Source organism: Amaranthus tricolor, chromosome 16, assembly GCF_026212465.1.
Source record: "Amaranthus tricolor cultivar Red isolate AtriRed21 chromosome 16, ASM2621246v1, whole genome shotgun sequence".
In the NCBI taxonomy this organism is placed as follows: Eukaryota; Viridiplantae; Streptophyta; class Magnoliopsida; order Caryophyllales; family Amaranthaceae; genus Amaranthus; species Amaranthus tricolor.
This window is the reverse complement of record NC_080062.1, coordinates 9,653,738-9,665,873: the sequence shown is the minus strand read 5'-3', so window position 1 is coordinate 9,665,873 and position 12,136 is coordinate 9,653,738. Positions and strand designations below refer to the sequence as shown.

At 35.3% G+C, this 12,136-nt stretch overlaps 1 protein-coding gene across 2 annotated transcripts in view; it reads left to right on the top strand.

Moving 5' to 3' along the window:
* The first annotated feature begins 5,787 nt into the window (after positions 1-5,787).
* The window catches only part of LOC130802895 (protein SAWADEE HOMEODOMAIN HOMOLOG 1-like), a 6,515-nt gene continuing 166 nt past the window's right edge, over positions 5,788-12,136 (top strand). The window contains exons 1-9 of one of the 2 annotated variants that reach the window (XR_009039816.1): positions 5,788-6,005; positions 7,981-8,066; positions 8,187-8,232; positions 8,310-8,475; positions 10,039-10,102; positions 10,798-10,849; positions 11,519-11,662; positions 11,776-11,915; positions 11,994-12,136. The exon at positions 11,994-12,136 is cut by the window's right edge and continues 166 nt beyond it. Coding sequence is in view for 1 of the 2 variants with exons in the window: in XM_057667000.1 (XP_057522983.1) it covers positions 5,949-6,005; positions 7,981-8,066; positions 8,187-8,232; positions 8,310-8,475; positions 10,039-10,102; positions 10,798-10,849; positions 11,519-11,662; positions 11,796-11,915; positions 11,994-12,032 (774 nt within the window). In the remaining variant the exon portion in view is untranslated. The remainder of the gene's footprint in view (positions 6,006-7,980; positions 8,067-8,186; positions 8,233-8,309; positions 8,476-10,038; positions 10,103-10,797; positions 10,850-11,518; positions 11,663-11,775; positions 11,916-11,993) is intronic. The other variant, XM_057667000.1, reaches the window with a different exon arrangement.

Sequence of the window (12,136 nt, the reverse complement as noted above, 5' to 3'; positions counted from 1 at the left end):
CAATCGTCGTTTAGGTCATCCGTCCCTAGGTTATCTAAAACGACTTTTTCCTTCTCTTCATAGTTGTACTACGTCCCTAGATTGTGAAACTTGTGTACTGGCTAAGAGTCATAAACATTCCTATTTTCCCAATAATACTCGTGCTCCCAAACCGTTTGATATAGTACATTCTTATGTATGGGGCACAACCCCACATATTAACTCTCATGGTTTTGCATATTTTGTGTTATTTGTTGATGATTGTTCCCGTATGTGCTGGGTTTATTTTTTGAAACACAAATTTAAAGTTTTTGATGTCTTTGTTAAATGCTATAACATGATTCTTACTCAATTCCATGCACAACCTAAGATCCTTCACTCAGATAATGGTGGTGAATATATTTCTGTTGCAATGAAACATTTTTTTTTCGATCATGGTCTTGTTCACCAAACCTCCTTCCCAGACACTCCACAACAAAATGGGGTTGTTGAACGCAAAACCGTACCCTACTTGAGATAGCGCGAGCTCTCATGTTTGAGGCTTATATACCTGTCCGTTTTTGGCCCGAGTTATTGCTACTACCACCTATATCACAAACCGTCTCCCTACTAAAATCCTCCATTTCTAGACTCCTCTTGCCACCCTCCATACCTTTACTCCTGTTCCCTCTTCTCACTCCCTTCCTCCTTGCATATTTGGGTGTGTAGTGTATGTCCATCTTTCCTCCAGGGTACGAACTAAGTTTGAATCACGGGCAGTTAAATGTGTATTCCTTGGGTACGACATTACTCAGAAGGGCTATCGATGTTATGATCCCGTCTATAACAAACTTTATACCACCATGGATTGTGACTTCATTGAACAATCTTACTACTATACCCAGCCTCGATCTCAGGGGGAGAGTGTGAGTGAGGATCTTAGCTGGTTAATCCATCCCTTGGCAGAAAATCAAGATCCCAAAGAACAAGTAGGCACTACCACTGATATTGCCACTGACATTGTCACTGAACTATCTCCTCAGACTACTCTAGTCCCCGAGCATCCGGCTGAATAAGAGGTAACACCAAGTTCTTCTGCTCCTTTAATTGATATACCTACTGATGATATTGTGCCAAGTAGTGTTGCTGTTCCTAAAAAATATGAATTGCCCCCACGGAGTACAAGAGGAATGCCTCCCAAAAGATATGATCCTAAGTTTGAATCCCAGAGATCCCGATACCCTATTAATAGGCGGGATGATGAACAACTATCACAAACAACTATTGCCTTCAATACTTCTCTCTATTCCAGTATAATTCCAAAAAGCACTGAAGAAGCCCTCCATGATCCGAAGTGGAAACAAGCTATGAATGAGGAGAGCCCTCCAGAAAAACGGGACATGGGAGAAATGTATGTTACCAAGTAACAAGAAGACGGTTGGATGTAAATGGGTCTTTTCGGTCAAGTATCATGAAGATGGAACCATTGAGAGGTATAAAGCGAAGCTTGTTGCGAAAGGGTACACACGGACATATGGAATAGACTACTCGGAAACATTCTCACCTGTGGCTAAAATCGATACTACCCGAGTCCTCTTCTCTGTAGCAGCAAACAAAGAATGGCCCCTATATCAGTTTGATGTAAAGAATGCCTACCTACATGGGGAGATTGAAGAAGAAGTTTATATGAAACCTCCACCAGGTTACTCAGATGACTATAATCAAGGAGAATGGTGTAAACTTAAAAAGGCGCTATACGGTTTGAAACAATCTCCAAGGGCATGGTTTGGAAGATTCACTACAGCAATGAAGAGATTTGGTTACAGACAAAGCAACTCAGACCACACTCTATTTCTCAGGAAGAGTGGAAACCAAATACATGTCTCGTTATCTATGTTGATGATATGGTGATTACTGGGAACAACGCTAAGGAAATTGATCGGCTTAGGGGCAAATTATTCCAAGAATTTGAGATGAATGATTTGGGACAACTGAAATACTTCCTTGGGATAGAGGTTCTAAGGTCAAGGAAGGGGATATTCATTAATCAAAGAAAGTACACCCTAGATCTCCTGGCAAAAGCAGGCATGTTAGATTGCAAACCGGCAGAGACTCCTATGGTAGCTAATCATGGTCTATAAATTGTTGAAGGGGCAGAAATGGCAGATCAAGATCGTTATAGAAGAATGGTAGGGAAACTGATCTATTTATCTCAAGCGAAACCATATATCGCCTATGCAGTAGGAGTTGTAAGTAAGTTCATGCATCGACCTCAAGTGCAACATATGACATGAGTCTTGAGGATCTTGAGATACTTAAAGGGAACCAGTAGTAAAGGAATCTTCTACTCAAAAAATGATAATCTTGATCTTATCGGTTACACAGATGCAGACTCGGCTGGTGATCGGTATGACAGGAAGTCTACTTCAGGATACTTCACCCTGGTAGGGGGTAATCTGGTCACTAGGAAGAGTAAGAAGCAGAAGGTAGTTGCCCTATCTAGTGCCGAAGCAGAATTTAGAGGAATAGCAAAAGGAATCACAGAGATTCTATGGATCAGAAAACTTTTAGGAGAACTAGATTGCCACCAGACACAGGTAAGTCTACTATATTGTGATAATAAAGCAACAATAAGCATCTCCGAGAATCCGGTTCAACATGATCGAACGAAACATGTAGAGATTGACCGACATTTTATCAAGGAGAAACTAGAGAACAAGATCATCCGCCTTCCTTTTGTTGGATCGAAAGACCAACTAACTGACATTCTCACAAAAGCCGTCTCATCAGAGGTCTTCAATAGTACTTTATGCAAGTTATGCATCGATGATCCCACGACCTAACTTGAGGGGGAGTGTGGGAAAGTATATATTTTATATATTTAGATTATTCTTGTTTATTCTATATTACCTTAATTAATGTATAGGATATTTAGTTTCCTAGAATAGATGCTAGTGTTCATGTATATATTAGAGAATGGTTTACTCCTTAATGAATACAGAAAACAGTATTCCCAAAACCCTAATTTCCGCATTGTTTAATCTTCAAAGGATGGCGACAACTCATACCTATAAAGGAGAGTGCGACCAAAAGGAGTTCTCCGGCTCGAGAAAGATAAGGAGACGTGGTTACATGGGAAAGATAAATTAAATGCATATAAATAAAATAAATAAGTAGAACCAACTACAAAATAAAGGAAAACAAAAACTTAATATAAAAGAAACGAGAGAAGTAAGATGGCAAGAACACCAAAAGGTAATCTAAGAGGACATCAGTAGTCTAAAACATGGATATGGCGCCTCCAACTACCCTTATCCCTAGTCAGGTCATCAGAGAGGTTTAACTCATATAAGTCAACTTTTATTTGCTCATCCCAAATTCTCCTGGGTCTTCCTCGACTCCTTTTACCCTCTACTATAATGCTTTCTACTCTCCTCACAAGGCGGCAAAATTCGTTCTCTGCACATGTCCAAACCACCTCAATCTATTTTCGCGCATTTTTCCAGAAATAGGGGCTACCCCTAGTTTGTCCCTAAACTCTTGATTCCTAATTCGATCCATCAATATGTGCCCACACATCCACCTCAACATACGCATTTCTGTAACTTCCATCCTATGTTCAAAAATCTTCTTTACAGGCCAACATTCGGTCCCATATAGCAGAGCAGGTCTGATTGCCGTCCGGTAGAATTTGCCTTTTAACTTGCTTGGGAATTTCCTATCACATAACACCGCTGTGGCTGCTCGCCACTTGAGCCAACCTGCTTGTATACGATGATTTACATCTCAATCAATTTTCTCATCCCTTTGAATGATTAACCCTAAATACTTGTACTTTGTCGTACTTTTAACAACTGCTTCATCAGTGGACACCTCTAGTTCATCTACCGGTGCTGTCCTACTAAAGTCACAGCGCAAATACTCGGTCTTCATATGACTTATGCGCAACTCTTTATCTTCTAAAGTTTCCCTCCACTCATCCAATTTATTACTAACCTCCTCTCTAGTTTCTGCTACCAGCACAATGTCGTCAGCGAATAGCATGCACAACGGTACCGTCTCCCAAATAGATTTAGATGTCTCTTCCATACTGACAGTAAAAATGAAAGTGCATATATGTAATAAACTAACATAAGAAAAACTATTCTAACTAAGCCTTGCACGTAACACGTTAAACTACCAACTAGCCTCTCTTTTCGAAATTATGTTGACTTATATTTGCGAGTTATTTAACTGTTAATGTTTCTGGGTAAGAATGTGATGGATGTCAAATATTTGACAAGATGTTCAAAGTTGGGTTTTCTAACTAATGTTTAGTTATGATTTTTGGTAATCTTTTGAAGGGAACTTAGACAAGTCTTCTTCACATGTAAATACCAATACGAACCACCTAGGAGAAGTATGAAACTTCCTTGCTCACTTCTAGCACTCACACGTCCACTACCAAAAAAGTTGCGTATCTTCCTTTGTAGTTTGAAACAACTTATGGTGGAAAACTTTAAATTAAATTTTTGGCTTTTTAGGGAGGTTATCATTCGGAGATTATGATTTTTTAACCTCCCATGTTGTATTACTTCATTGGAAGTTTTAAAACCTCTTTGTAATTACCATAACTTCTTGTAAGCTATGCTTTTCTAACGTGTGTAACTTTTCTTTGATAATGCTTATTATTTTAACAATTCTCTTGAGAGACCGTCTTTATAAAAGAGATGACTTTTCAGGCTCATTCCTACAATTTAAAAAAAGGGAAAACTTAAAAACTCATGTCCGCGTTTAAATATATTTAAAGTTGATGTTATAACTTATTGAAATTGGTAATAGGATTTAGTGATTTGCTAACAAAAGCTTTAAAAGTTAATAGGTGAATTTAAATATATTAAATATTCGTATTAAATATTGAGCAAATGTGATGTTACCTTAAGTCCTTTACGAAAATCTTTAAAAAAATTACTCCCTGTTTGTGGTTTGTGAATTGCTTTTTAATCTTCTTTCTCTTCTTTCTTCTTCTTCTTTTTTTTTTTTAATTTTTATTTTTAATTTTGGCTTTTGGTTTTTTATTGTTAAATAGCCAAACAAATTGTTTGTCAAATAGGTTTTGAATCGGTTGCTTTTTTTTTTTTTAATTAACTTTTGATTTTTACCCACTTTTTCTTTGTTAAAATTAATTCCACCAATTATCTGTTTAGCACCTAAATTAAACAATTGGCTAAAAATTTTTATTTGAGAAAAAAAGAACAAATAATAATGAACGAGTACTCACTCCGTCCATAAAAATTATCACAGTGATATATTGGACAATGATTAAAAAATATTTAAGATTATTTAAATTGTGAGGATTATATTAAAAAGTAGTTGAAATATATGGATAAGAATAAAAAATATAACAAATAAAATATTTTAATAAAAAAATTGGATAGAGATATTTTCATAAAAAATATATTTATAGAAAATTTGTTGATTTTTATATACAACGCTCAGGGTTGAATTATACCATTGATATTTCAACCCTAAGGTTGTATATAAAAATCAATAAATTTTCTTTATTATTAATTTTTTTTTCTTTTTTAGGAGAGTGTAGTATAAAAATTCGAAATAATTAATATTTTAAGTAATTATTTTAAATTTTTAAGAAAAATAAAATTAAAAAAATTTAATAGAATATCTAAGTATTTCGAATATTATATTAAATTATATTAAAAAGTCACTAGATTTTTTTATATACAGAATTAAGGGTGTATATATTATTCTTCAAAAAATTTTATTTTTATACTTAAATAAAGAAGAGTGTGAATGTGTGATTATGTCTTAGAAACGGAGAAAATAAAACATCGAAAACAGTAAAAAAAAAAATGGAAAACATTCAAAAAAAAAAAAATCGAAACGGAGTTAAAAGATAATTTATGAGCCACATTTTCCAGGTGCATAAATCCTTGAAAAACCAAACCAACACTGACAATTCCTCCACAGAGTAAAAGTAGGGTTTTTCTTCCATGGATCGTCTTCGACCCAGAGAAAGAAAGGTCTTTTCTGGCTTCACAGATCCTGAAGTAAGTGTTTTCTTTTCCTGGTGTTTTTGTTTTCTCAATTTTCGTCTGGATTTTGATGAATTGTTGCAGATTTTTGTCATTCTATGAAATTACAGTTAATTCCCAAAATGAAGTATAAAGTATCGATCAAACCCTAATTTATTCTTAATCTTATTGCTCTTTGTACAAGTTTTGGTGTTTTAAATTCACCATTGAGGAGCTTTTTATAATTTGCTTTTTCAAATTTTGAATTTCTAAATTTTGGCTGTAATGTGCCACTAATCACAAGGATACCACCTCTAATTTTAATTAATCCTTGTGATTAAATAAACTAAATTATGGGTAAATATGCAGCTTTGTAAATAGACATTGCTGACTAGTGGAATGCATATTACATTCTTGCATATTTCTGATATTCTGTCAGTTCAATTGTTAGTTATTGAGTTTGTCCAATTTGCTATAAATGGAAACATATTTGTTTAATACTATAAAATTGCTCATATTGATGTTGTAGAATGTGTGAAGGAGCCTAATACTTTTGTACTTCCATGCTGTGCACCTTTTTATTGAGTGATTTAATGGAATGGAATTCCTAGGATGGATAGACATTAGACAAGACACAAGAATCATTTTATTGTTTTATATAGATAATCAGGTGCTTTAGTTTGGACTTCATCATATCCGGTATATCCCGCCTATAGAAACTAAGCAATAGGTCCTTTAGTTTGGCTTGGAACTGCCTGGGGTTATGGCTTATTGAATTAGGTAATTCTGGTTTGATCTAGACTAAATGTGCTTCCACCCTTGCTCCACTTTATGCTGATAATGATTTTGCACTTCTTAGTTAGTCAAATCAAACTTATATTGTGTATTTCTTGAAAATTAAGCATGCTGAAATATTAATTTGCACTTCTCTTTGTAATGGCTTTGTTTGAATTTTGAAGTATGGCTGAGTTAGAATTTTGAATTTAAACAAAGTACATTGATGGTCCATTAAGGGCTTTGCTAGCATATACATGAGGTTCAACAACTTCAGTGATGGTTCTCGCATATTAATATTTCAGGGTTTATGTGTGGTTTTTCTCTCTATGTAATGTGTTGGTTATAGAGCAAGCCAGAGAAGTCATCTAAAAGACTAAGCCTAGTAAGTGAGAGAGTTCATTTACTCTATAAACCCCACATTAGTTGCCCATGCAACCGATGTGGCACAAAGTCTCATAACCTTGTAATGACGTTAAATCTATTCCATTACATTCGAACCCCCATAAGTTCCAACGTACTCGTTCATCTCAGCTAGCTTAACCCAAGCCACCACTCCATAGGCCACCACTTCGAGTCAGCTTTGATACCATTGTTTTTGAATAAATGAGAGAATTCACTCAAAAGACTAGCATAGTAGGTAAGAGAGCCAATTAACTCTATATACCACCCCACATTAGTTGCCCTAGTATCAGTTTTATTACATCAATTTAATTGGTATTTAGGGATAGCAATACACATATGAGTGTTCAGTTTTGTTAATGCCTTGTGAGTTATGAAAATGTAACCTTACGTGTTCATTTATCGAAGTACAGAGTACTAAACAAGGTACTAAAAGGCTCAAGGTGTACTGAAGTGGTTGGAGTCCTAGAGCGTTGGTGCAAAGTATTGGTTGTGAGGCATCTGCCTCATTGAAAATTGAAATAAGGCACCAAACTTAAATTAATATTTGAGACAATAACAGATGGTAAATATGAAAAACAACTCTCCTGTTGCGCCTAATTGAAATGGCCTTGCACATATAAATGCAGTTGGGCTTTCACGTCTAAAGCTTTAGAGCCTAGGGATCCTTGAGACCTTTTTTTAAGCATTTATTGGATTCCACATTTTGTCATTGATTGGAGATTGTAATAACTTGTGCTGGTTTGCATGGGAAGTTTTGATAGTTTGCAACAACAATTTTTTGGTTGTATATTTGGAGTTGTGAAAATGGTTAACACTTTGTTGTTCGTGGTAGATTGAGAAGCTGGAAATCTTATTTACAGAACATAGAGAATTGTCACTTAACCGACATTTTTGTGTAAGAGTTGCACAAAGTTTCAGGTAATTTCATGGAGTATTGCAATCTTTACTTAGAGATATTATATCTTACATTTTAATATAGATTGGAGGGTTTGCATTCTTTGACTTTAGATCTCTCACTAAGAACTTGTAATTATGCAGTCGCTCTGCTGGACGGGCTGGGAAACCTGTAGTTAAGTGGCCTGAGGTGCGTACCTTACACCTCATATTTTTCCTACGACTCTTCTGTTGTCTCATTTGCTCATTAGCTAGTTTGTCTTTTAGGTGCAAAGTTGGTTCCGCGACAGACAGAAAATGGGTCCAGCTAAAGCAAATACTCCATCAATCAATCAAAAAAAGATTACTCTTCCCAGTGTATCTAAAAATGCGGCTGCTCTACCAGATGCTTCTGACAAAAAGAAGGTTGATGAAACCAACCAGGTGTTTGAAGGTACTCTGTTTTTGTTAAAAGTAGAATTAAATTCATTGAGCTAAGTTGCATATGACTAGTTTCCACGAAGAAAAACTTGTTGTCTCCACGAAGAAAATATTAAAAAGAAAAAACAAGCTAAATTCTGGTCTAATTTTGTTATAAACTTTCCTTCAGCGTAATTATTAGATTAATGTGTGTTTCTGTATCTGTGTATTTTTGTGTGTATCTGTTCTTGTTTCTCTTTGACCAAGAAAGAATAAACCTCAAAAACTTATTGTTAATCATGTACTAGCTGTCTTGCTGATGACAATACTGCAAAGTATTTCTGTTGATAAGTTAATTAATAATTTAAAGTGTGGCCTGGACTCATGGTATTCATTCTCACATATGTTCCTGATCTTCCAATTAATTTTTGGGTGTGTAATGTGGAGAGTTAATCTGTGAGCTGCTTGATCTAATCTAGCATAGTGCGAAAATGTAGAGAGGGGCGTGATTGTAGCGACAGCACGGTGATGCGGTTATTGTAACGACTGATATTGGCCGTAAGCATGAGATGATTCTTGTAATGGCTCAAAATGCAATTTTCTTACACCTTTACAACCCGGACAATATCGGTTCATTTTTTTTTTTAAAACCTTTACTATGTGGACAATGCGATGTGACCTTGTTTTTGTGCTATGTTTTCTACAAGTATGCTGCTGGGAAATATAAAAATATTTTGGAGAATTCTGGTGTGTATATATCTGCTTTTTTTTTTTGCTTATCATCTTGTCGAACTTCTAGTTGTTAGTTAAAAGTACTCTTACAATCTTGTATGATCAAACACTTGCAGAAAATCATGGGGAGCATCCTTAGAGAACATTATGCTCTTTAATCTCCACCAAAAGTGACCACCAATTGCTTTCTAAACATCATTATAGAAAATTGCTACATACTACGTCTTGAAGTGATTGTTCCATGTTTTGCAATGCACAACAAATTTGGATCAATTTTTAACAATAGGGAAATGCTATTTTAAATCATAATTAGCTAACGACACATTTCTTTTATGTGGTTTATGCAAGGAAAAAGTAACCAAAGCACAAGCAACTGGTTTGTCTATACCAGGGATAAAGAGAGGGGAAGAGAGGGATTGGGATTTTACTCCTTTGATTGCTTCACTGTAAACAGGGTGAGGAGGTAACAATAGTGGAGAGATAGCCTGAGGAAAAAGAATTGCCTGCTTTGACTTCCCTGCTGGAAATTTTTAATAAAGTTCCCTATAAAAGTTTTTGAGCATATGAGGTGCTTTTCGATGAAATTAAACTGTGTTAGTTCATAAACCCATCCTATAACTCTGGGGTATTTAGACCTTGTTACTTCCTGTTCCCAATTTGATCTTCAATTCTATATAGGTCTTCTTTGAAACAATTTATATGCTATTGAGTTTTTAAGCCTTTTTCTCTTTCTACATCTTGTTCCACCTGAGAAGCAAATTTCTTTTGCTTGCTTTATCAATCACCCTTTATTTAGAAATTGTTTTCATGCATGTTTACAGTTGATATAGTGCTGTCTGACTCCTGATATCGTTATTTATATCAGGAGAGAAGTTGCCGGATCTATCGGAGTTGGAGTTTGAGGCTAAGTCATCTAGGGATGGAGCTTGGTAAGTCCAGATAGCATAGACAAGCAGGTTGTTAATATTTTTGATTTAGTTGGTCATTTCTCTCTTTTAAGTCCATGTAGTAATTGATTATTCGATGTGTTCCATACAAGGAATCGGCATATTTTTCATGTTATAGTTGTGGGTAGAAGAAATACCGGCGATGCTCGACGGCCTTGGACTAGAATTCAAGCTGTGATCAAGCTTAGAATTTTAAGCACAATGCATTCGTTGAGGTTTACGTAGTCTTATAATTCTCAGTAAAATTTCGACTCCAGGGAGATTTTTTTTCCTTGGAAATTGTAAAAGGAGTGCTTGGAGAAGGGTCTATGATTGAAAGTTACCGAACTACCGAAGCGGTTCAGAATATAGCTGCTTATGGTTTATGCTTGGTTAGGGATTCATTTTTTCCTTAAATGGTCTTTAAAATGCTATGTTTCGCTGGTTTAAGCTTCAACCTGAATGCTATGTGTTGTGTGCTTGCACTATTCACATTGTCTAAAACATTCTATGGATGAAGCGCATGCTCTTTTTGTTCTAGTACCAATCTTCTGCTATAGCTATGCACATTGTATGGGGATTCAGTCTAGAAGAAACAATCTGAGTGTTCAGAGCTTCAGATTCTTCCAATTTGTAGATAAACTCTAGTTTATGAGCCCTTTGTTACAACCTCGTCATTGTTACTTTTTTATATGCAGGTACGATGTTGATAGATTCATCACACACAGAATTATCACCTCAGGCGAAGCTGTAAGTTTCCATGATATTGTTCACTTAGTAAATGAAATAAAAGATGGCTGTGTGTTATACATGCCTATGAAGGGACTGATTTAGGGGGAAATATAGATGACCAGATTGCAATATGAGAAGTAACAATCAAGTCTGGATTATGGAAGAGATGGCTGTGTTGTTTTTACCAAGCTAAAGTTATTGCGGAAAACAACAAAGTGTTTGGTAAACGTTATTCTAGCCAGTTGAAAAACTAGTTTTTAAGCCAAAATCAAAAGGCTCCTAGAAGTATTTTCATTGGTTTTGGCATTTCACCCATTTTTTTTCTAATAAATAACCGACAATTTCAGCCAATATATTCAGTTTGTTGAGCCAAATAGCAGCTCTAGCCAACTCTAGCTAATAACCATTTGCGAAATAAACACCATAGATTTGAGAGTACCCCAAATTATGGCCTTAAAACTGTTGATTGGTTGCCCTTTGGAACCTTCAATTTTTATGTTAGTGCAATGTGAGATTCTTTTGTGATGGAATTGAATTGCGTTTGTTTATTCCATTTCACTTTGCTTATATTTGAATGTGTTTCCTACTTTCCTAATATTGATAGTCTTTCTTAATGTCTTAATAGCTCTCGTTTTCCTATCTATTTGAGGCTGACGCCAATTTTCTTACATATATCTTATAATTCAGGAAGTTCTAGTGAGATTTTTTGGGTTTGGATCTGACGAAGACGAGTGGGTTAATGTGAAAAATGACGTGCGAGAGCGTTCAATCCCGCTAGATAACTGGGAATGTCAAAAAGTCAAACCTGGGGATGACATGCTCTGCCTTCTGGTAGTTAAATACCCATGATCATAATTTATCTACTATTCCATTGAAATATATATATATATATATATATATATATATATATATATATATATATATATATATATATAACCTTCTAGTCTTCTACCGTTTGTTGCAGGAACGAAAAGATCAGGCTATATATTATGATGCACATATTTTGGATGTTCAGCGGAAAATGCATGATATAAGGGGATGTAGGTGCATTTTTTTGATTCAGTATGACCACGATAAGAGTGAGGCATGTACTGTTATCTTTGTTGCGCTGCTTTGTTGTTTTTTCTGAACTTGAGATATACATTTCGGTTTTTGAATACAGGAAAAGGTTCGTTTACGGAGATTATGTCGAAGGGCATGACAAAGAAGAGCAGGAAATGATATTTGCTGTGATCCAGAGTTTTTTGTTTGTGGTTGAAAATTATGAAATAGTGGGGTGATGTACACATTTTAAGAACCAAATTT